At 40.1% G+C, this 25988-nt stretch overlaps 1 protein-coding gene across 4 annotated transcripts in view; it reads right to left on the minus strand.

The window, feature by feature from the left end:
* ABCC2 (ATP binding cassette subfamily C member 2) overlaps nucleotides 1–15867 on the minus strand; it is a 71312-nt gene extending 55445 nt beyond the window's left edge. Inside the window, exons 1-2 of one of the 4 annotated variants that reach the window (XR_002326503.2) lie at nucleotides 15500–15867; nucleotides 8771–8944 (exon numbers count right to left, since the gene is read on the minus strand). Coding sequence is in view for 3 of the 4 variants with exons in the window: in XM_020996815.2 (XP_020852474.1) it covers nucleotides 8771–8944; nucleotides 15500–15532 (207 nt within the window). In the remaining variant the exon portion in view is untranslated. The remainder of the gene's footprint in view (nucleotides 1–8770; nucleotides 8945–15499) is intronic. The other 3 variants (XM_020996815.2, XM_020996816.2, XM_020996817.2) reach the window with 3 other exon arrangements.
* Between the last annotated feature and the right edge of the window lie 10121 nt (nucleotides 15868–25988).

A 25988-nucleotide genomic window follows, 5' to 3' on the forward strand; every position in this document is an offset into this window, starting at 1 on the left:
AGTATCATTTCAATCCTACCCTACACTCTGGGACCAGTTCTTTCTTCACCTATCACAGTACCATGTACATAATAGGTGCTTAGTAAATACTTGATGGATTGATTGGACTGGGTAAGGAAACTCAATAGGCTTCCCCTTATCTTATTACATGATGGGGCTTCTGTTTATTTTGACCTCATTGACCTCCTCAACCTGGGTAAGGGAAATATTCCCACACAATTCCCTTATTAACAAGCCCTATTTTGAAGTGACCAAGGCTGTCCCTCAATTTAGCTTTTGAAGACTTTTTTCCAAACTTGGATCTTTTGAAACTTGTGGACATTCCTTTCTGAGTATTAATGAATATAACCTTAAAATATAGGACGTAGGTCAATTTACTTAAGACCAATTCATACAAAGCCAATTAAGGTCATAGATCACAAGAATTGTAGATTTAGAGATAGAAGGGATATTAGAGGCCATCTAGAGCAACCCTCTTATTTTACAGATAAGGAAATTGAGGTATATGGAAATTAACTCACTTCCTTAGCCACTGCCTTGTCCTCTACCCAATTAGGATGAAAATTCCTTTAGGACAGAAACTATCTCACATTTATATTTGTATCCTCAGCCCTTGGCAAAGTACTTAGAAATAAATGCTTTTCATTCACTCATTCATTTATTCATTCATTGGCTTTTACAGTGGAGGGGAAGGGGGGGAAGGTGAGAGGGAATGAATGAATCTTATTCTCATTGGATTTGGCTTAAGGAGGGAATAACATACACATTCAATTGGGTATGGAAACCTATCTTACCCTACAGGAAAATGGGGGGGGGGGAAGTGGACAAGAGAGCGGGAGGATGATAGAGGGAGAACAGATTGGGGGAGGGGGTAATCAGAAGCAAACACTTCTAAGGAGGTCAAAAGAGAGAATAGAATAAATAAGGGGTGGGATATGATGAAGGGAAATATAGTTAGTTTTCCATAGCATAATTACCATGGAAGTGTTTTGCATGACTACACATGTATAGCCTGTGTAGAATTGCTTGCCTTCTCAATGAGGGTAGGTGGGGAGGGAGAAAGGGAGAAAATTTGGAACCCAAAGTTTTAAAAACAAACGTTAAAAAAATTGTCTTCACGTGAAACTGGGAAATAAGATATACAGGCAATAGGGTATAGAAATCTATCCTGCCCTACAGGAAAATTGAAGGGGAAGAGGATAAGAGAAGGGACGGCAGAGACAGAAGGGAGGGCAGATTAGGGCAAGGGGTATTCAGAATGCATGCCATTTTGGGGTGGGGGGAGGGATGAGATGGGGAGAAAATTTGGAACTCAAAATATTGTGGAAGTGAATGTTGAAAACTAAAAATAAATAAATAATTTTTTTTAAAAAAGAAGGAAATGCTTTTCATTCGCTCATTTACTTACTCATTCACTCATTCATTTGTTGGCTTATCCCAGGTCACTCAGGTAATATGTATCAGAGGCAGAATTTGAACCCAGTTCCTCTAACTCCAAGTCATTTTTCCACTACACATTTAGTTTTTTAAAAATTAGCCAATTTGTCCAAGGATGTTTCTCTCTGAATTCTATACTTCTAATTTTTCTAAAAGTATTTGTGAAATTTGCAGCATATTGAATAAGAGTGTCTATATATCAAATTGAACTACCTGTTTGAATCCCTGATCTGCCATTTACTAGTTATATGACCATGAGCAAGACCCTTCATTTCCACGAGCTTCAGATTTCTCATCTATAAAAAAAAATCCTCGCCCAAGTTATTTGCAGTAAGAAAATAGTTTTATAAACATAAAATGCTATGAGGTATTATTTCTACTAGTAGTGATAACACCATTAATTGATGTTTGGTATACAAGAAAGAGCACACACCTGTGTTTTCATAGTCAGATGACAAACCAAGTAATATCTCTATACCTCAACTTCCTCAAATGTTAAGATCAAGGTGTTAGAATAGGAGTTTCCTTCTAGCAAAGGTTAAAATCAAAATCAAATTAGAAGGCTAAAGGTAAGAAGAGGGCTTCACGCAATCACAACAGCTTTAACCTGACCTATTTGAAAAAGCAGTTGACTTTGAAAAAGGAGACATAGATAAAGACAATGACAATTGTTCCAATTATCACCATTTTTAAAAAATAGTTTAATGAGATAAAGTTATTGTCAGAGTAAGGAAGATAAAAGAACACAAAGATAGGTCAGACATTAAACATTTAATTTTTTTTTCACCAAACAGAGAGACATGGCAGCTTGGGAAAACACTAGTTCACAATACAAACTCCTTTGCAAAATTCTACCAAGGATGGTGAGTAATAACTACTAGCAGTAGTATCACCCCCCAAAACAATGAAAAACAATAAAGAGGAAAAGCTTGCCACGAGACTCAGATCATCCCAAGAGTAACTGCAGATAAAACTGAAGGACAAATAAGCCAAAAAAAGAAAAGAAAAAGAGAGTGAGAAATGGATTTTTCAGTTCTTTCTATGGCCATTTTCATTATCAATGACTATAGAGACTATATCCAGACTTCAACACTTTAGTAAACATTGTGCTATTTGAGGAAGTAAGAATGGCACTTAGGCAGATGACGTTAGGAAAAATCACTCTTGGTGCTCAGTCATGTCCAACTCCATGTGACCCCATGAACTTTTTTCATGGGACTTTCTTGGCAAAGATGATGGAGTAGTTTGCCTTCTCCAGTACCTCTCCATTTTACAGATGAGGAACTGAAGCAAATAGGTGTTAAGTGACTTGCCCAGGGTCACATAGCTAGTAGATGTCTAAGGCCAGATTTGAACTCAGATCTTCTTGACTCCATGCCTACTGCTACTTGACTCTATTGCACCACCTAGCTGTCCCACAAAAGCCACTAGACCTAATCAAATACACACAGAAATCCATGTGTTAAGTAACATAATTCTGAAAGCAATTGGGAATATCTGGTCTAAGGTAATTTTAAGATATTTCCAAAGAAGGTATGATTCCAAAAGAGTGGACAGTATTGCCCCCTTCTTGCTCCCAAAAATGATAGCTGCAGGGGGAAAAATTTTGGATTTGGGTTCAAATCTTGGCTCTGCTGCTTACTACCTATGTAACTATGGGCAAGTCACTTAACTTTGCTGGGCCTCAACATTCTCATCTGTAAAATGAAAGTTCTTTCTAGCACTTCATCTATGATAACCGGTAATCACCAACTCATATGTTTATTTTTTCATCTCTGTAAAATCTTTATTATTTATGTACCCATATCAATAATATCCTTGATGAAAACTTGTCCTTCGGTTTTTTGTAACATTTAATTAAACAGAAAATTGGAGCCTTGAAATCTCTCCTTCAAGATGGTGCCTCCTATGCATAGGTTAAACTCTCACAAAATTCTTTGATAGATAAAAGCACAGGGAGAACTTTGCTCAAGTGATTACTTTCATTATCATCATTATCAAGGGAAACATAAAATGGGGAGAGGTATATGTGTCAAAGGGGTTTGCTACTGATGTGAAGACAGTGCTGCCCAGAGGCCGCATGGAAAGATTCCTTATGGATGAAAAGGTCTTCTAAATGATACTCTCTGCAGATGACATTGTTCTGAGAATCAAGGCTATAAAAGCCCCCGATGAGTCCATGGTTGCTCAAATAGACGGACATAACAATATGTACAAGTAAATATGGGGTAATGCATATTACCCAGATCATGCCTTACCATTGTATAAGCAACCCTCTGAGTTAGTACATCGATATTTTTCAAGTGGTATAAAATGGCTACAAATCATAGAATACCATAATCTTTGAAGAATCAAAACTGTGGGAAACTTTTGGCCAAGATGGCCACATGAAAGGTTATAGACAAGTCCAGTTTCCCTAAAGAACTCTCCGACCAAGAATTTTTTTAAAGGGAATGGGGGGCTAAGCCTGGTAAAGAGATGATCTTTTAAATCAGAGGGAAATAGCAGTAACTTCTTCCTTTCAGTTGAACACTGAACAAACATGGCCAGCAGCCTTTGGGCACCATGGTTGGTAGAGTACCAGGGGTGTCCAAAGCCAGAATAGTTTCTGGCAAATGGTACCTAAAGCCCACAAGATCTTGGCCCTGGCCTGTTAGAGTCATAGCAAGAAACTAATTGGCTCCCCTTAGGTGGCTGCCCCAGGAGGTATTGAGGGAGTAGAGGCACCAAGGAAATGTGTGCTGTGGGGCCTTCCAGGAAGCCTGAAGTTAGTGTGATCACCAACACCATTGGGTCCCATCAGGGCCATAATGGGGGTAAGGACAAGTCTTAGTTGGTGATTGGATGGAAAGAAGGAGATGCATATGGGACTGAGGTCAATATGCAGATTGAGCTGCCAGGATATATAGGCAGAAACAGGGATTGAGGCAGAGGGTAGGACCTGGTCCCAAACTCCTATCACAAAGAAGAGGGACATGCTCCCAGCCATCCCATCCAGAACAGCAGCAGGGCTGAGACAGCAGCAACCAGACTGCAGAGGGGACAGGACGAAGGCCTAACTACCCAATCCAAGAGAGGGCAGAACCTGACCCAAGTATACTATCCCAATCTAGGAACTGAGGCTGGAGACATGACTAAACAGAAGAAAACTTATACGATGAAGTAATACCATAGAGTTAAAGAAGTCCAAGGTGGGAAAATCCAGAAAGACAATAATTCCATATAAGGATACACCACTGTACCTGGAGTCAAGAAGACCTGAATTCAAATCCACCCAAATACACTTACTAGCTGTATGACCCTGGGCAAGTCACTCTGTGTGCCTCAGTTTCTTATTTTCTGCAAAATGGAGATTATAATAGCACCTACCTCCCAGAGTTGTTTGAGGATCAAATGAAATATTTGTAAAGTGTTTTGCAAACCTTAAAGCAGGTGGATGGTGCAGTGGATAGAGTGTCCATCCTGGAATCAGGAAGACTCATCCTCCTGAGTTCAAATCTGGCCTCAGACATTTACTAGCTGTTTGACCCTGGGCAAGTCACTTAACCCTGTTTGCCTCAGTGTCCTCACCTATAAAATGAGCCAGAGAAGGAAATGGCAAAACACTCCAGTATCTTTGTCAAGAAAACCCAAAAAAATTGGACAACAAAAAAACCTTAAAGCATGATATAAATGGTAGCTATTACTATAATCTACGACAAGTACAAGCAGACTACAACAGACTCAAGGACACTGAAACTGGGTGAAAAAATGAAGCAAGAAATTTTTAAAAATGAAATTAGAGCTCTTGAGGAAAAAAATGGAAGGAAAATAGATAGCTAAGAACAGAAGGCAAGAAATATGACCCAAGTGGTAGACTGCCTGAAAAACAAATGAATCAAACATATCAATGATTCAATGAGACAATGACAAATATTGAAACAAAACAAATGACCTAGAATATGGGTCAATAGAGGAGTAATTTAATAATTTTCAAGCTCCCTGACAACTAAGACCAAAAACACAACATAACACACACACAAACACACACTCACACAACCTGAATACAGTATTCCAAGGAAACATAAAAGAAAACTGCTCAGAACCAAAAGGCAAGATGAAAATAGAAAGAATTTACTAGTCAGCTCCTGAAAATATATCCTCCCCGCAAGTCGACATTATGATTGCCCCCAAAACTAGAAGAGAGATGGGTGTAGGAAACTGGGACATATTATCTATGATAATTTGCATGCAAGAAGTAGCAAAAACGTGTTATCAAGGAAATGTAAAATTGGAAACAGAGACAGCTCCATCGTGGAGTAAGATCAAAGAAACACGAACAGTTCAAAAGCTGCAATGGAATCCAAGAAGACTGAGAAGAAAGCATTCATTGTGTTGGGTAGATCCTTTATGCAAAACTTATGAGAGGACATGGATGAGAGTCCTACAGGATGAGAAAAGGTAGACAAACTGTCCTCTGAAATGGTGGGATGGGCATTCACATTGAAGTAACTGGGAAGCCATTAACGTATCAAAGTGAGTGGTGATCATTATTATAATAAGAAACACATTAGAACATACCAAAAGCTCATTCTTATATTGTTCCCTAGCCCTATCTGGAAAAAGGACTAGAGCCTGTAGCCAGGAGTTTTCCATAGAGTAGACTGCAATTGCTGTAGGAGAATTCGACCTGGCATGGCATAGGGCATAGTTCCGGTACATAGTACATAGTACGTAGTACCTAGCTCTGATAGTGAGGGATGAGACAAATTAAGGCAAAGGAGTCCGTTATCTCCAGGTAAAGTCCAAACAGGAAGCAGAGGCAAGTGACCTGCCATCCCTACATCTGTAAGCATCTATCCATTGTTTACAGCTGTAAGAAGAGGGAGTTGGACTAAGTAATCTTGAAGGTCCCCACCACCTTTGAATCAATGATCCAGATATAGAGGGCAACCATTTGGAAACGTCATACTCCAAAGGGCAAAACTGGGAAAATATGAAGCTGAGTCATTTCCTGCTGGATCCCCATTAGACGGGAGTCCAACGAAACAATCATACAAACAACTCTGACCTCACGCAACAACAAGAGATTTCTAATTCTAACTCACTCAGGGCTATCAGCATCTATCAACAGACTTTTGAAGCTTAGCCTACTACTATTCCTTTGCTGCAGCACAGTGTAGTCAAATGAGCATTTCAACCTGATTACGGATCTGAACCTGTGACGTCTTGCACTTCCTACCAAGTCACAACGTGTCTGGATCTCTATTCCCTCACCTCTAAATCGAAGTGGTTGGATAATATGATCTCTGTGTCTAGGATCTGAGGAATAAGGTGCATGGGAAACCTGTTACCACATCAGCGTACACCATTCAAAGGATAAAGTATCTAGGGTGGAAAGGGTATACGAAGCCGTCTAATTCAAACCCCTCTTTTTCAGATGAAAAAATTCAGGTCTAGGAAAGTTGAGTGATTTGTCCCAGATCCCACTATTTGTGACTGCCAGAACTGTTAGGGTTCTCTTTTCCAGAGAACCAAGTGGTTCCATTGAAAGTCCAAATGTATCTGTGCTCAGCACAGCAGGGACTGATGGGAGACCAGATGCACTGACGTTGTGGTCAGGATTCCTAGCTGTAAGTAAGCTGCCACACTTACCACTTGGACAATGGAGAAAGAGCACATGGCTCTACCTATTGATTTCTGTGTTCTAGATTGTCTAAGTTCTAGATTTTCAGCCATACTTGATATTATACACAAAGAGGTTCTCCCAGGGTTTTATGGTTCTTTGCCTTCTGATTACAGCATCTTCTATAGATGCTTCAGGCTACTTCCATTCCCTCTAGAGAATGAGCTATCTCAGGTAACATATTATGGGGGATAAGGACAGGAAAAAGGCAGGCAATGATATGCAGGGGTCACATCGGTAGAAGGGGTAATGGACAGGGACTTGGAGACAGGAGATCTGAGTGTGAACCTACCTAAGATACTCACTGGCTATGTAATCATAGGCAAAATGTTTAACTTCTCAGAACCTCAGTTTATTCACCTGTAATAAAAGTACTTAACTGGGGCAGCTAGGTGGCACAGTGGATAGAGCACCGGCCCTGGCTTCAGGAGGACCTGAGTTCGAATCTGACCTCAGACACATAACACTAACTAGCTGTGTGACCCTGGGCAAGTCACTTGGCCCCATTGCCTAGCCCTCCCCCCCAAAAAAACACAGAAAGGAAAAATAAAAGTACTTAACTTATCTCACAAGACTCATTTTTTTAAAAAAAGTACTTTGTAAGTCTTAAAATATCATGAGAATATGGATTTAATAACTAAATATCTAATACTAAATACTATTCAGTTTTTAGCAAATATTTAAGTATTTAATTATCATTTAATTATTTATTGAATATCAACTATTTAACTATTAAATCAACTACATTGTCAATTTTTGATGAATTAGCCATAGCTAAGAGTGATATGAAGTCAAAGTTGAGTGGTTTTCACTTATTTAGAAAAGACAGTATTATTGTTTCTACTCAGGTTTTGTCTCCTTTGTCTTCAAGTTTGATGTTTGAATAAATTTTAAAAATCAATCACTGCTTAGTTTTGTTACTACTAATAAGCATTTACTACTAATAATAATTTGGGGGTTCTTCCACCAGATCTGTAACACAGGCATTACAATAACCCAAGATAAGCCTTGGACCCTAAAGCTCCTATAACACCTACATAGTAAGGCTATTCTGAGGATCAAATAAGATTGCATATTTAAAGTACTTTGTAAACGTCCAAGTCTAATAGAAACATCAGGTATTGTTTTGGTTGGAGGTTCAGAAATGTTAGAATTGGATATAGGACTTTAGAGAATACATACAGGTTTGAAATATGGACCCATCTCTCATCCTCTCCCCAATCCCTTGTCTCATTCATCAGAAGTCTTGCTGAAAACAAGCTTATCTCTCTCTCTTTGAAAAAAAAAAAACCAGTTGTTGCTTTTTTATCATATTTACTGATCAAGCATTTCTAATTGCAGTTAATGTCAGGTTGTACCAGGATCTAACAGCACAAAATCTCCCCAGGTAAAAGGTCATATTAGCAGACACTGTGGAGAAGGGACAACGTAGGTATGGAACGTGAGGAGGTGAATGAGCTCAAGGGCCTGCTACGCCTTGACTTATCCGTAAAATGAGAGAGTTGAGTTAAATGGTCAGCTCCAGATCAGGGATCCTGGGCGGGGGCGGGGGGGATGTTGCAGCAATCAGAGTAATGGGGTAAAGAGAATTGCTTCTTTATTTCTTTACTTGGACTTCCTTGCTATGGACCGAGGACAGAGAGTGGGGAAATGGCGAGAGCACCATACCTGCTTTGTGAGGTAGAGCTTGGTTAAAGATGACTTTTTGATTCTGGATTTATACGTGTTGAATAAATGCCACGGAGCCAAAAGCCAAAGGAAAATCAGAGGTATCCAGACCAGAACAGTTTGCTCAAAGCACAGAGGCAAGTCGGCATCTTGGCGGTCCAGGAATGAGTCATTCTGATGCAAGGGAGAGAGAATCCGGATTAGGCACATCTGTTTCACGCAACGGTATCTTCCAATTTTTCTTTAGACAGTTCTTTAAAACCACGTGCCTGTCCTCCTCCAACTGAAGGTTAACTCACTGCCGAGTGAATGTCCCTCACCTCCAGCCCTGTTTCCCACTCTTCCTAGTAAGACAAAACTCTTCTCATTTGCTAATCTTTGCTAATCACAGTCTGAGTTATACCCTAGAGCCCTACTTCAGGAGTCAAACTTAGAGTGGCAGAGATACAGGGTGAGGTAGAGCCCTGTTTTCTAGGTTTGGTGTGAGCTTATTGTACAGCCCAGAGAGACGGGCATAATTCACATGCATAAAAGTGGGGTGTCAGTGGTTCTCACTTGTGCTTTGCATATACTCTATTCATCAAACAAGAAAAAATCCTGAATATATACCGAGACTAGAACCTTAAGGCAGAGAGGTGGGTAAGGAGCTCTGGGAAGTTAAAGAGATAAAATGGAGGAAAGGAATATTTACTTCAGAGATTTCCCCCTCGGTTATCTAAGGCAAAATTCAACTATAATACTTGCTTCCTAGGTGGCAAGTAATATGATATAATACTCGGGCAGCTAGGTGGCACAGTGAATAGAGTGCCAGACCTGGAGTCAGGAAGCTGAGTTCAAATCCAGCCTCTTACTAGCTGTGTGACCTTGGGCAAGTCACTTAACTTTGTTTGCTTCAGTTTCCTTATCTGTAAAATGAGCTGGAGAAGGAAATGGCAAACCACATCAGTATATTTGCAAGAAAACTCCAAAAAAGAATCATCTTGTTTGCCTCAGTTTCCTCATTTATAAAATGAGCTAGAGAAAGATGACAAACCAATCCAATATCTTTGCCGAGAAAAATCCCCAAAAAGGATCATGAAGAGTTGTACACAACTGGATGTTGACTGAACAACAAAACACTTGCCTCTTCCTCCTATTCTAATTTCTGGATACAATTCTCAAACCCGGTGTATGTTCTTATGAGAGTAAATCCTAAGCAGGAAGGGATTTTAATACTAAGGTGTCCTAGGCTCTCTCACCTGTTTTCATTCCTTTTCTTACTAGATTAGAAGGGATTTTCCTGTATTTTGGGTAATCTTAATTATGAAAATGTGGTTTGAGCACCCATTCTAATCCCCATCTCTTCATAGACTTTGCAGAAACCACAAAACAAATATCAAAGTATTTAATCCAGGAAATATAACATGGAAACTCATAGGAAAATGCACAGGTGAACATTCTCATCTCCTCTCTTCTCTCCCCGCCTCCACAAAATCATTGTTACCTCTTTCAGGCACCAGTGGGAAAGTAACAACTCCCAGGAAAACTCTCAATTGGAAAACCGTCCCTCCTCTGCATGGGCTGACGGAGGAGGTAAAAGTTGGTCTTCTCCTCAGCTTGGCATTAAGAGTAGCATGAAGGTCTACAGATGCCTCTCCAGTGGAGGCATTTGCCTAACTGGATTCAAGGTCATCAGGGTTCTTCTAAGACTCCTCAGTTAAGGAGGGTCATTGCAGACTCAACCTTTCAAATCCATTTATTTTTTCTTGCTCTAGCCAAAGGCCCTATTCCCAAACACAGTAGCAAGTCATCTGTCTCTCAGATGACTTGGCCACCAGGAAGTAGGCTCCATTAGTGACTGCTTCGCCCACCCTGTAGTAGCCACCACCAGGAATGCTTCTCCAGGCTTCCTACTTTTTAAACTGGCCCTTACCTCCTGGTACAATACCTGAATCAAAGCCCAAGTATCATAGGATTCTGTTTTCCTGTGCTTTTCTCCAGTGAATACTAGCATGGAGTAAAGGAAAAGGCATTGGGTATGGAGTCATAAGGTTTGAATCCTGGCTGTTCCACTCACTAGTTGTGTCACTGTGGGCAAGTTACCTCAATTCTTTTAGCCTCAGTTTCCTCACCTGTAAAACAGAGATAATCATACTTCTCCCTGTTTAAAGGATTACTGTGAGGGAAATGCTTTGTGAACCATAAAGTGCTATAGAAATATTGGCTGTCATTATTAGTGACCAAAATTGGCCTTTGGGCCTGGTAATTAAGGTAAGTGAGGAGATGAGGGGAAATGAAGTCTGATAGCTGATACTAGGAGACTAGATACAACGAATCAATTATAATTTGGCGAAGCTGATAAAAAAAATCTCTCCCAGAAAAACCCTAGAAATATCAGTGTCTGGTTCATGTTTCTCTCCAAAAGAGCCATTAGTTTTCTCTGAAAGCGTTCAGGTTAGTATTTAAAATTTAGGTCTGGTTATGTTTAACACAGCCGAAAGTACAGAATGGCTTATATAAGAGCCACTCTACTATTAGATAAGCTTGCCTCCCATTTTCTGGCAAGTGTCAAGCAAAATTTTCTCTCCTGGTGGGTCCTACCTTGCCTCAGAACCTATGACTTCCATGTGATCCACAGTAGCAGGAAAGGGGTAGATCTGAACTGCTACTCATTGCACGTGGTTTTCTATCACGCCAACCTGTCTACTACCAGCAAAGGCAAAGTTCATAGGTTTGTTCATTCTTATCATGGTTCTATAATTTATTATTCCTCTGGGTTCATGGTTCTCTATTGAGCTGATATGTCTAATGCCAATAAGGGCAAATTCTTTGGGTTTATTCCTCCCCATCATCTCTTTGTGCCTCATTTGCTTCTCAGTATCCACGGTTCCTTGTAATGTCTTCTGTACTAGGAAATGGAAGATTCACAGATTTTTCCTTCACATCCTGGTTTGGTTGCTATTTCATTATCTCTGTCTGAAATCAGTTCCTTGATGGCAGTGGTTCCTTGCCAGGATCACACGGATGCCTGAACCACTTTTTGAGTGAGGAGGCAGCGATCACAACTGTCCTCCATCTCTTTTATCTGTTGGGTGGAGGGTGCTGAGAATAACTAAGATAAGATACACTTCCAAATACAGCTCTTAGAGAGATGGGCATGATTTCTTTCCAAGGTGAATATCCCTTTTTAGTATTTTGGAGGTTAGTAATTCTTTCTCCTCCGTGTCATATTCTAGGCATGTTCATATAGCACTAAATTTACGTACCTAAGATGCAATTTACTAGTCAGCCTTGGAGTCAGGTAGATCTTTGTGACCACAAGTAAGTCATTAAACTTTAAGGAAACCCTCTGGTACTATAAATTACGGATGAATTGTCTATTTGCATTGATACAGAGGATTTCCATACTGAGAGTTCCCCACATTGCTGAAATTACAGGTCTAGATCCTCCCCACACACAGACACACACACACACACAAAGCTGCAGGTCAGACCTTTGCAGTATGAATGGAACAATTATCCAAAGCCAAAAGGTTCTCAAAAAAGTCTCTTTGGGGTCTCTGTATTCTCAGTTAAATTGCTTTAAACTCTGTAACAGACTTCGGGGAGCTCTAGGAGATCAGGCCCTTTGAAACCTTCTTAGAAGATGATTTACTTGAATGCAGACACAGGCTGCCCAGCCCCTCAACACCTACTCTAACAAAAACCTGCAATTTGCATCAATCCACTGAAAGGAACCCCTAAAGGAAAAGTCTCAGAAAGGTCATAGCCAAAAATCTGGACCTCCCACATCAAAGATAAAACTACTACAAACATCCATAAAGAGGTAGTACCAAGGATTGCCCAAGACCTAGAAGCCTGTTAAAGACAGAAGATCTTAGAATACAATATTCCATCAGCCTCAGACACTTGATACTTGCTAGCTGTGTGACCCTGGGCAAGTCGCTTAACCTTGATGGCCTCACCAGAAAAAGCAATACACACACACACACACACACACACACACACACATATATAAAATATATATATACACATATATATTATATATATGCACACACACACATATATATATAATATTCCATCCAAAAGGTATAGTCTTAAAGCCTAGAATAATTTACTCTGAAAACTTCCGGAGTATAATCCCTCATGGGGGGGAAATGGGTCTTTAATGGAATAGAGGACTTTTGGACCTCTCTGGTAAAAAAAAAAAAAAAGACCAGAGCTGAGTAGGAACTTTGAAATAAAAAACCCAAGAGTACAGGGAAACTTAAAAAAAAGAAAAGAAAAGAAAAGAAAGCAAATGGCAGGAAATGTAGATTTGTGGCTTCATACAGAATCCTCTTTTCATGTTCTGCTGTGTAGATGGAAATGCTCTTTTTGCTGTTTAAGAGTTTAAAATTAAAAATGAAATTTAATTTTAAAAAATCCTGGATGATGCTTTTGTAGTCTGTAGGCCTTTCTCTTTCATCTTGGACTATAGGAAGCTTTCATTTTACCCCCCAAAAGCTCCCCCCACACCAAACTTCAACATTTAATTTAGAAATCATAATTTATTTTTCAAATGGCATGCTGAAAAGTTTTTATGCAGATTTAAGAATAAAAAGGTTTAGGAATTTATTTTGGAAGCTTTGAATCAATTTCTTAGATATACTCAAGTATCTTTAGCATTCAAGAAAAAAAACCTGCCAGGTTGTCTTTTTCCTATTCCTTAAAATATTGGAACTATCATTCCCTATCATGCCTGAATTAAGATTGTTCTGAGCCTTATTCTCAAACAAAAATCAAATCTAAAACTATTTAATGGCTAGTTGGGTCCTAAATAGGATAATATAGTATACACAACAATAAACAAAAATCCTTTTGGAATAAAAGCACTACGGAGTTAAGCCATTATCCTCTTCTAGACTAGTGCTTGCCAAAAGTTTTGAGAGGAAAAAAGGAAGAATAATATACTGATGCTTGGTAATCCATTTTATTCCTTTCTTACGGATTCCCTAGCACACTCATCACAATAGCTATCTCAAAATTACTTTTCCTGCCATGAATTCTTCATTCAATATCCTTTTCCTTCCAGCACTGAGATATAACCGATAACCAATCTACGAATGTCTATCTCTACTAGCATTCTGTCTTCCTTACTTCCTTAGGAGAAATGTCCCTCTGCCTTTGGAAAGTTAATCTCTCCATCTGCGTCTTTTGACCCCATTCCCTTCCTACGTCTTCTGTCAATTATTCCCTGTCTCTAATGATTTCCATATCTTCCTGCCTACTGGCTCCCTCTTCTCAGACTTCAAACATTCAGCTCTTCTCATTGTGAAAAATGATTTAATTTGACTGTTAGCCCATCAAAGTACCATCCTATTTCTCTCCTTCATTTTGCTGACAAACTTCTAAATAAATAGTCAGGCTATCTGCTTCCATTCCACCTCCTCAGATGGAAAAAAAGGAAAAAGGAAAGGAAAAAAATAGGAGAAAAAAAGCTGTAGCTTCCTTTCCAATCATGCCTTAACTAACCCTCACAATTTCTTCTCCTCCCAGTGACCTCCATTCTACTGAAATTATGCCCTAGAAGTCACCAATGACAATAGCTTCATCACCCAATTTAATGAATTCTTTCGGTCATCATTTTTTAATTCCCTGCAGCTTTTGACACTGTACAGACCACCTCTTCTTTAAAATTCCCCACTTTCAGGGCAGCTAGGTGGCACAGTGGATAAAGCACCACCCCTGGACTCAGGAGGACCTGAGTTCAAATGTGACCTCAGATACTTACTAGCTGTGTGACCCTGGGCAAGTCACTTAACCCCAATTGCCTTAAAAAAAAAACCTAAACAAAATTCCCCACTTTCTCCATTATGTAATTCTATATTACTCTGGTTTACATCCTGCTTCTTTGTTTTTTTTATATATAAATTTATTTATTTTTAGTTTTCAACATTTACTTCCACAAGATTTTGAATTCCATATTTTCACCCCATCTTGCCCCTTCCCCCACCCCAAGATGGCATGCATTCTGAATACCCCTTCCCCTAGTCTACCCTCCCTTCTATCTCTCCCCCCCTTCTCTTATTCCCTTCCCCTTCTATTTTCCTGTACATCCTAGTTCTTTGACCACTCCCATCTCCTCATCCTCATTAAGCTCCTTAAATTTGAGCCTATCCAGCTTGTCTTCAGCCTCTCTGTTCTTCTCTCACTATCCTTTCTTCCCAAGAGAACTCAGCCTTTTTCACGGTTCAACTATGGTCATCTTGATGTAGTTATTCCCAGATCTACCTCTATACTCCTGTCTTTTCTCCAGTGTTCTAGTCCTATAATTGAATTAATAACTGAATCTTTCTACTTGGACATTCTCACTGAGCCTTCAGTTTCAACATGCCTAAAATCAAATTCTTCCTCTTTACCTCCCAAAAGCCAATTCTTCTTCCTATCAAAATCTCAATGAGGGGTTTAGACTCAATGACCTCTAAGGTCCCTTCCAGGAGTCTATGATTCCAATTTGATTAACTAATCCATGCTAAAATATGAACAGGTGATAGAGGATGAATGTGCTACTCCTTTTCAAGTCCTTCTCATCATTCCATCTGGAACATCTTGGACATGCAATGCCTTGACCCAAAGAAACAACCTCCACAAACCAATAGAAAGACAAACTTCTCTAGACCTTCTGAGAGTCATCTTGGGCTAATCAGCCACTTGTCCTGAATATGAGAGAAGGGTCTTCAGCAAAGATAAAAAGGCAAAAGTGCTTACCCAGAAGGTAGAATTGCAGAATTCTTCCAACATGATTCCTCGTTCGTGCACAGGCTTCTACTGTGAATCACAATTCCTCTCCTTTCTTCCTTTTCTCCACACTTAAAGTAGTTGAGCAGCACTGGCATGTTCTCTATAAGAGACTGATGGGTGGGGATAATGATCTTAGCCTCCAACTAAAAGCACAGCCTCTTGGACTGGTGTCACAAGTTGCTTAATTTTTAACCTCATAGCTGGGAGGATGTTTATACAATCCTAGAAGATAGACATGTGACTGCACCAGAGAATGTGGAGCCATCGGGCGGGATCATCTCAAAGTGCTAGGCAGATCATTTCTTTCATCTCAAACCCTGGATGATCACATTGAGAGATAAGCTTAGGTGATGCCCAAAATATGGATGAGAGATCTTTCCCTCCAGTGAGAGCCACTGAACTGCAGAGGAAAAACAAAAACAATTGGAACTATACACAAGTGAAAAAACAATTCTAATAGAAATCAAACATCCCCCCCAAATAGAAAGAAAAATATCCCACTCACCTGCTGAGATGGTTCAGCCAACTCTCCCTGGGTTTAAGGGTTTTGGTAAAAGAAATTATAGCGGCACTGACTGCTGGAATTTCAGTACAATGAATTATTTCATAAAGCAAGAAATTCAGATAGGAATAGGTTTATTCTCAACTGTATAGTCATTCCCAGTTGCAGGTGTGCTATCTGTTGGCTATGTAGCAGACCACTTTAACAAAGAGGTCCTCTAGCTTGCTAGGGATGGAAATCTGGATTGAGAGAACTAGCTCCCTCTGAAGTTTGCAGGGTGTTTTTGTCTATTTATTTTATAGAAGAGTAAGCAATGAAAATAAGTAAAATAAAATAAAATAATTTAAAAAAAAAAGAAGAGTAAGCAATGTACATATTGGAGGAAAAGGGGGCAGAGAAAAACAGATGAGGACAAGTGGTATGTTTTGCCCCATAAATAAACTTACAGGTAAAAATTGTTTTAATCCCAAATCAGGTGTTGCTTTGAGAACTAAAATTTGTCCACACTAGTGTACAATCAGCAATGTTGGTTAAGTACTTACTATGCCCCAGACACCAGGGCAAGTACTGGGCACACAAAGATGTATCTTCAATACATCCTCAAGGACCTTTGAATCTGACGAAGACCACATGAACATGTAAAGATGTATATTTGGTACCCACAGATCAAACACAAGGTGATCTCAGGGTGGTGGGAAGGCTTTTGCAGCTGAGGGCACCAGGAAAGGCCTCCCGAAATAAATGGTATTTGTTAAATTCAGTGGAGCTTGGGCTTTCAAGAGGCAAAGGTGAGTAGGAAGAGCATTCCAAGTATGGAGGCAAGCCAGTGCTAAAGAAAGGAGAGAGGAAATGACACGCCAAGTGTAATGAACAGCAAATAGGCCCTTTTTTTCTGGACTGTAGGGAGAAGGGAAGGGAGGAAGACGTAAGTAAACTGGAAAGGTAAGAAGACACTAGGTTATGAAGAGCTTTAACTGACAAACTGGGGGATTTATATTTGATCTTAGAGGTAAAGGGAACCGTTCCTCAAGCTGATGAGGTGACCAGACGATCCGCTTGCACAAGTGAATTGTGGTGGGAGGCATACATATCTGAGTCTGTCTCTAAATCCATCCATTGGGATCCCACAGGCCCCCTCCCATTCTATTCCAGTTTAACCACAACATTCTTTCCTGCCCAATTCAGGTGTTTTATATATATGGGCACACAGTTTCATGGAACTTGTGTCACAAAAGGAACGCTTTGCCACTGGGTACACTATCTGCCATCTCTTTTGGGAGTTAGATTTCCACATAAAAATATCTAATTGTGTCATCTTTAGAAGACTTTGAATCAGGACAGGCTGACATTCTTTCCTGATGGACAGGACCAATGCATCCCAAAGTCCAATGTTTCTCTTTGCCCCTCCCAGCGTGTGTATTACAGGGTGATTATAGGAACATAGATTGTGAATTGAAAGGGTTCTTAGAGGTTACCTCTTTCAAGTCCCTTGTTTTTCAGATGAGAAAACCGAGGACCACAGAGGTTAAGCGATTAACCTAATACCATATATCTAATAAGTGGCAAAACCCCACTAATACAGGCCTTTTGGTACCATATCCGTACTCTTTCCCATATGTGACCATATTATGTCTTAAGTCTTCTTCAATCTTCTCGAACCTGTATAGGATTCCATAGGCTCCATTTGGGCAGCTATATATAGTCCACCTTCCCTCAGCCTAGCCTATTTCTTTTTTTTTTCAGCCAAAGACAAGGTTTATTACAGATCTGCCATATTAACCAGACTCTTGAGGAATCTGAGAGTCTGTGAGATATTGGCTAGATTCTAAGAATCTGAGCAGTGGCTAGGTTTTAAGAATCTGAGCCCAGTCTCATATTTCTGCTGGTCTTACTGGTTGCAGAGAAGCCTTAGAATGTGGGTGTAAATTGGGGACTGGTTATCCATCTACCATATCCTCTCGGAGCTCCAGGGCATGGCCTGTTGTGGCCTAGACTTCAGCTCCCCTTACTCTCTGCTGCCAGAGGGTCGCCCCCTTGCAGACAGAAGAAACCTAATTCTCTCTTTCCCCATCTTCTCAGGGATTCAAGAACCCTGTTGTCACTATTGTTTTTGCTTATCCTTCGTTTTCGAAAGAACCAATGACATCATAGGGTGTGTGGATTGGATCTAAGTGAGGCAGAGTTGCACAAAATCACTCTCTTCTAGAACCATTGAAGTTCAATAGCAGGACAAAAGTCAAAATGACTGGCAGAGGCCCAGGAGGCAGTGGGCGACCTCTTTGATGTCTAGTAAGTGCCTGCTTTCAGCTGCCTTCGTGGCCATTGGAAGAACTTGTTCTCATCCACCCGTTCTTCTGGGGGAAGTCTCCACATCACCAGGTTTGAGGCCTGCCAGTTACTCTCAACTTGATTTAGCCTGTCTGCTGAGATGGTTTACTGGAGGGTCGCTGCTACTGTTTCTTGGAGTGGCAGGTGATAGGGGGCTACCCAAGGTGATATGGGATGGGCAGCCCTGAAAAGGGCTCAGTAAGCCCTCATACCAGAGGTATGAGGTATCTCCTTGAATACCCCATGCATGCAGCCAAAGAACCTTGAATGAATGCTAAAAGAAATCTTGACCAGTGTCTACTACTCATGGAATGGATCTAGGCAGAACTAGGAAAATTATATATGCATATATGTGTGCATATATACATATATATGTATATATATGTATATATAATATTATATATATGTATGTAAGTACACATAATGAATGCAACAATGTAAATGGAAAAACAACTAAACCAAAACTGAGCACTGTAGAATGACACTGAGCAGGGAAGAGGAATGAGAACGCATCCCTCCCCCTCCCTTTTTTTGCCAAGAGGGAGGACTATTCAGGGAATGTTGCCCATGTTATCTGATGGGATGATGTGCTGATTAATTTGGCTGAACTGGTTTTCTTCCCCCCTTTTTGTTAAAAGGGGTCGTTTTCTGAGTAGTGGAGAGGCAAGGGATCTATTATAAAATGAGTGCAATACAAAAACAGAAGATCTCAATAAAAATTCTAAACACTCAACAGAGCAAGGTTTTCAGTCAAAGAGGAGGACAGTTGGCAATAAGGACCACTGGACAGATCATACAGTTAGAGCCTCAAGGGACCTCAGAGGTCATTTAGTCTAACTCCCTCATTTCATAGAGAAGGAACAGGGCAGGGAAGAAGCATTTATTAAGCACCTTCTGTGCTCCAGGTATTATTCTGAGCACTTCACAAATATTAGCTCGTTTGATCTTCACAACAACCCTCCAAGATAAGGTTCTATTATTATCCCCGTTTTCTGGTTAAAAAAACAAAGGTAAACAAAGGTGAAGTGAGTTGCCAGGGGTCATGAAGGTAGTGAATGACTTAGGTATGATTTAACCCTATTGACTCTAAAGCCTCGGTACCACATTGAGGCCGTAGGAGGTAGAGAAAATCCTTGCTTCAAAAAACATTTTTTCCAATGGAGTGGGAGTTGGGAGGAAGAAAAATAGATATCTTTATTTTTTTAAATAGAGTTGCTACAGATGCGAAACGTTACATGTACTTTCAGATGAGGTCACTTTATTAGTTTTATTAGTCTTTCTTAAAAAGAGACCTTTCACAAAGTGGAAATAATCTGTAAACATATATAATGTAAAAACAATACACATGAAGAAAATTGAAAGTGACCAGAAAGCAGAGTTTTAATTTGCCATAGGGATAAGGGGAACAGGAGGTGGGAATTCATCTTCTTTACAGCAAAGAATGATCAGTTAAGGGGCAGCTAGGTGGCGCAGTGGATAGAGCACTGGCCCTGAAGTCAGGAGGACCTGAGTTCAAATCCAGCCTCAGACCAAACACTTGACACTTAACTAGCTGTGTGACCCTGTGCAAGTCACTTAACCCCAATTGCCTAAAAACAAAACAAAACAATGTTTAAAAGAATGACTAGTTAATAGGGCCATCCATACTCTAGAATCCTGTGAAGACTGGGCATACCTAGGAAAAACTAGCCACCAGTGTAGATGTTCAGCTCCCCATCTCCAAGTCTCCTAAAGAAAAGGCTCCCACTGTACCGTAGGTTCACGGAGGCTTGGGATCTGGGATGGCCACATCCCCTTTGAAACAGGTGCTCTGCTGCCCTAGATATTTGCAAAGGATTGGAGAAAGAAGGTGAGCTTTATGGAGGAGTAACTATGTCAGCGGAGCCCTAACATGGGCTTGAACTAAATACTGGTGCCAAAAATCAAAAGATATCCAGAAACTCCGGGTAAAACCAGGCAAGGAAGTTGAAGACCTATGTGTAGTAATTCACATCATACCTTCTCCAGAATTTTCATTTGAATTATGGACCCACTGCACTCGTAAGAATTTCATAGAGGTGTTGAGTCCCAGGATTAAATGATGATTGATTTCCAAACCTCTGTCCCTCAAATGACCCATTAACTGCTGCACTATCCTTTACCAAATGCTGCCCACTTCCATGAGATGGAAGAGAGAGTGTGCCAAAGTGATTTCCCAAGACCAGTTTAGATCCCAGATTACCACATTCTGGCTAAACAGCAGGAGCGTCTAGATATCCCTGGGGCTAAACGGTAAACATCCACATCTCCTTCTGCCATGAAAATGAGCTCCTTCTGAAGAGCTGGATGAACTGGTCTTAAGAAAAAGAAGGTACCTGTCAAGTCCGTACTGGTATATTTTCTGTTCCCTGGGGGTGGTTCCCATCTATCTGAGAGGAAGGTCACATCAGGTTAGTGTGGCTGATAGGAGTCAACCAAAACCTTGAAGGAGATGTCAGTAATTTGTACACTCTCGCAGTCTTTTCAGTGATCACAAGAGGGAAGTAAATGGTAATCCAATGGGGACCATGACTCCGAAAGCAACAAAATTCTTCACAGTGGTTATTCATAGCTTTCCTGGAGATTAAAACGGCACTATGTTTCAATATTTGCCTTGGGAAAAATAGCATCAGAAGTTTTCACTTAGTATATAGCAGTGTGGAATAGTGAAAAGAGCAGTGATTTTTGGAGTTAGAGGATCTGGGTTCAAATCCTACTTCTTAGAGTTACTTTGTCATTTTTTTCCCACTGAGCCTTAGCAAAGTTGGAGGTCAGACAGAGGTGGCAAAAACAGCCAATGCAATGTAATGGAGGCCAGGTCACACAACCGCGATGATATTGAACTAGTCATTTTCTCTGATCTAGGACACCAAAAACGATCATTACTAGTCCCTAAAGTGCTTACTCAGCAACCACTCCCCACTGCCCACATACTGGGGCAGCAGGACTACACAAGGGGACCTATAAGTTCCCAACAGAACTCAACTCTGTACTCTCTTCCCCCTTCTCCCAGCACCATGGAAACCCAAAAAGCCATGAGAGCAGTGAGGCAGCACTCTGTGCTACAATGATAATTATTAGAGAGTCTACGAACAGCCAAGTGGTACAATGGATAGAACGTTGGGCTTGCAATCAGGAAGACTTATATTCCTGAGTTCAAATCTAGCCTCAGACACTTATCTGTTGTGTAAGCCTGGGCAAGTCACTTAACTTGTTTCCCACAGTTTCTTCATTTATAAAATGAACTGGAGAAGGAAATGGTAAACCATTCCAGTATTTTTGCCAAGAAAACCCTGAATGGGGTCCAAAAGAGTTGGACATGACTGAAAAATGACCAAACAACAAATAAAAAAAGTCATAGTATAGGTAGAACTACAGATTTGTCTAGGCATTCTGGAAAGTAATTTGAAACTATACCCCCAAATTCATGAATCAGTACACATCGTTTGACCCATTAATACCACTAGCGGGGTTATAGCCCAAAGAAATCAAAGGAAATTAATATGTACAAAATATTTAAAATAGCTCTTTTCATAGTGGCAAAAAATGGAAACTCTGAGGGAGAGCTTCCTTAACAGGGAATGGCTGAACAAATTATGGGATATGAATGTGATGGAATGTTATTGAGCCATAAGAAGTGACAAAAGGGATGATCTCAGACAAAACTGGAAAGACTTGTACGGACTGATACAGACTGAAGTGAGCAGAACCCAGAGAATAATTTACATAATAGCAACAACATTATAAAGGAAAACAACTAAGAAAGACTTAGGAACTCTGACTGACACAATGACTAGCCATGATTTCAGAGGACTGGTGATGAAACATGCCATCCAACCCCTTGACAGTCTGACAATGAACTCAAGATGCAGGATGAGAAATACATTTCCAGACAATATAAGTAGTCTGTTGGTGGAGTGGTCCGCCATTCTGGACAATAATTTAAAACTATGTCGAATGGGCTATAAAACTGTGCATACTCTTTGACCCAGCAATATCACTACTAGGTCTGTCTCCCAAAGAGATCAGAGAAAAAGGAAAAGGACCTACATGTACAAAAATATTCAAGCCACTCTTTCATGGTGGCAAAGAATTGGAAATTGGGATGCTCATCAATTGGGGAATATCGGAAAAGTTGTGATGGAATATTATTGTAATACTGAAGGGGATGGTTTCAGAAAAACATGGCAAGACTTATATGAACTGATGCAAGGTGAAGTGAGAAGAACCAGGAGATCATTGTGCACAGTAACTGCAATGTTGTAATGATGATCAATTGTGAAAGACTTGGCTACTGATCAATACAATGATCCAAGACGATTCCAAAGTAGTTATGCTGAAAAAATGTTATCCATCTCCAGAGAAAGAACTGATGAACTCTGAGTGCAAACTGAAGTATAATTTTCTTACTGTCTTTATTTTTTTTTGCTTTATTTTTTTTGCAATATGGCTAATGCAGAAATATGTTTCTCATTATTTCACATGTATAATTGATATCATATTGTTTGCCTTCTCAATGGGGAGGGGAGGCAGGGAAAGAATTTGGAACTCAAAATTTTAAAAAAAGAAAAGAATGTTAAAATAAATAAATAATATTTTTAAAAGTAAGAAAAGAGAGTCACTGAAACATTTATTTTAGAAATGCACAGAAGAAAACAGAAAGAAGGGCAGCGGGAAACAAACAGGATAACTTTGAAAATAACATGTTGTGGGTTATATAGAAATGTTTTGCATAACTTCACTTATAACAGGTATAGTGTTGTCTTCTCAATGGGTGGGGAAGGGGCTGGAGGGAGGGAGAGAATTTGGAACTGAAAATAAAAATTAAAAAAGAAAAGAAGTTTAATTTGTCATATAATTGTAGAGAAGAGCAAGTATTACAGATCTGTAACTGCATACGCCATCCTTTTTTTTCTGTTCTGCTTTATAAATGGACATGCTCATCTTAGCATTCATTAAGTTCAGAATTTAAAAAAAATTTTTTTAAAGATTGTGACAGTCTAATGAAGAGCAAGCGCAGGAATCACCCAGTCTGACAGAGGTGCTACACCCTGTGAATAACTCAGCAATCTCAGCTTGATCAAAACTCGAGCCTTCAATATTATTTTTACAAGACTATCAGACTCTGATAATTCATCTTTTGTTACCTACCCTAGCTCCCCTCTTCTGTATATTTTTTAAAATCAAGGTTTGTTATGAGTGCCCTTGATATATTTACCATTTGGGGGGGGCAATTGGGGTTAAGTGACTTGCCCAGGATCACACAGCTAGTAAAGTGTCTGAGGCTGGGTTGGAACTCAGGTCCTCCTGACTCCAGCCCCAGGGCTGTATCCACTGTGTCACTTAGCTTGCCATCTTGTGTGAATTTATTGATTTTAAAATGTCCTTTTTTCATTATCATTCCCTGATTTGTATTGCCTTTCCTTATTAAAATGTGAACTCCTTGAGGGCAGACATTTTCTTTGTTTTGTATTTGTATCCTAGGTACTTTGAACTGTGCTTGGTAGCAGTAAGTTCTTAATAAATGCTGTTTCATTCATTCATTTTATTCTCTAATGTAACTTAAAAAAACACCTCATTGTCAGAACCACCTTCTTAGCCAACAGTTCAATTCCCACACCTGTTTTTCTCTCTCCTATCCTTTGCCTTCAGTGATCAGCAGAGAGAAGAACAGATAGCACAGTCTTTGCCCCATAGTCTTCAGTTTCTTGGACAAGACTTAATGACCTTTGGCAAAATTTTGGGGGTTCCTTCTGGCAGTATTATTTGTGCCCACATGAATCAACAAATGAGGGGATGGAATGAAGTGGAATAAGCATTTATACAGTACCCTCACTGTACCAGATACTGCGCTAAGTACTTTTTACAAATATTAGTAGTGACTGTGCATTTTAGTAAGTCCTGGGAAGATTTCTGTTATGTCTTGGGTATATGCCCTGGGAAGACAATAGATCTCTCTAGCAATGTGTAACACCATTGCCAAGAGGGCATTAACTTGGCAGTTAGTGGACAAGCATTTAAAAAGTACCTGCTATGTGCCACATGCTGGGAAGTTTCCTAAAGGACGGTCTTGGGATGTTGCTATAGGTGTACAGAATCTAGTCAAATGAAATTTAATGGTAATAATGTAAAGCCTCATGCTTGGGTCTAAAAAAAATCAACTTCCCAAGTGAAAGAAGGGATTGCTAGACAGCATTTTGCCTGAAAAATATTTGGAAGTTTTAGTGAACTAAAGATTCTATATGAGTTAATAGTGTGATTATATCAATAAAGAAAGCCGATGCAGGGGCAACTAGGCGGCGCAGTGGATAGAGTTCCGGCCCTGGAGTCAAGAGGACCTGAATTCAAACCTGGTCTCAAACACATAACACTTACTAGCTGTGTGAACCTAGGCAAGTCACTTAACCCCGATGGCCTCACAGAAAGAAAGAAAGAAAGAAAGAAAGAAAGAAAGAAAGAAAGAAAGAAAGAAAGAAAGCCAGCCAATGCCATGTCAGGCTCCATTGTATGCTGTCCAAAACAAAGGAAGTGATACCTCCATTGTACTCAGACCTGTTCAATTCATAGCTGGAATATTGGGTTCAGTTCTGGGTATTTCATTTTAGGAAAAGATATTGATAATCAGGACAGCTTCCAGAGGAAGGCAACGAGGATGGTGAAAGATCTTCAGGTCATGCCATATGGGTATTGGTCCAAGGAAATGGCGATGTTCAGCTTTGAGAAGAATTGGGGAGGGGGAGATAGGAGGAGGGATAACAGTCTTGAAGGGTAGTCAAGGCAGAACAGAAACTCAGGTTACTCTATGTGGCAGAATTAGAAATAATAGGTGAAAGGTGTTGATAGGCAAAGTTCAGTCCTATGTAAGGAAAGAAAAAAAAACAACAACTTCCTAACAGCTATCTTAGCCCAATATGGGCTGCATGAGAAGAGAGAATTCTTCTTCAAAGACAGATTGGACTAGATGACTCCTGAGTTCCTTTATAACCCTAAGATTCTGTGATTCACTGACTCCATGATGACTTATAATGATTACCATTCTCCCTTCTAAGTGCTCAGAGGCCATGTAAGTATTGCCAGAAATCAGCCAAGCTCACCAGTCTAGAGTGATCGTGTCTGGTCCCATGGCACCATCACTCCCCTCTATGCTCCAGTATTTTTCTAAGATCACTCATAATAGCTCAACAATACCAACCATAAATTCCTTCAGTAACCTGGGATGTCATTCATCAGGGTCTGGGGACTTGAAGGCATTGAGGACAACTGTGTGCTCTCTGACCCTCTTTTTACCTTGGGTTTCCACACTTTATTAGCTGTTTTTTTTTTTTGAGCTATATTTTTCAGCCTCAAAATTATTCTCCATAGGAGAGAAAGGTTAGGACCTCAAAGCTGGAGTGGAACTCAGAGGTCATCCAGTTCAACTCATAACTAAGCAAGAATAGATTCCCCTCCACCTCCAAAGAATGAGAGCTATCCTGAAGTAGAATGCCCCCCTTGAGGACGTAGTAGGAACCTCTTCATTAGTGGTCTTCAGTCAAGGGATGGATGACCACTTGTTGTGGATGCTAGACAAGGGAATCTTATTCAGGTACAGTTTGGGTTTGACGGATT

The sequence above is a fragment of the Phascolarctos cinereus genome, unplaced genomic scaffold (assembly GCF_003287225.1).
Source record: "Phascolarctos cinereus isolate Bilbo 61053 unplaced genomic scaffold, phaCin_HiC Scaffold_3;HRSCAF=262, whole genome shotgun sequence".
Lineage (NCBI taxonomy): Eukaryota > Metazoa > Chordata > Mammalia > Diprotodontia > Phascolarctidae > Phascolarctos > Phascolarctos cinereus.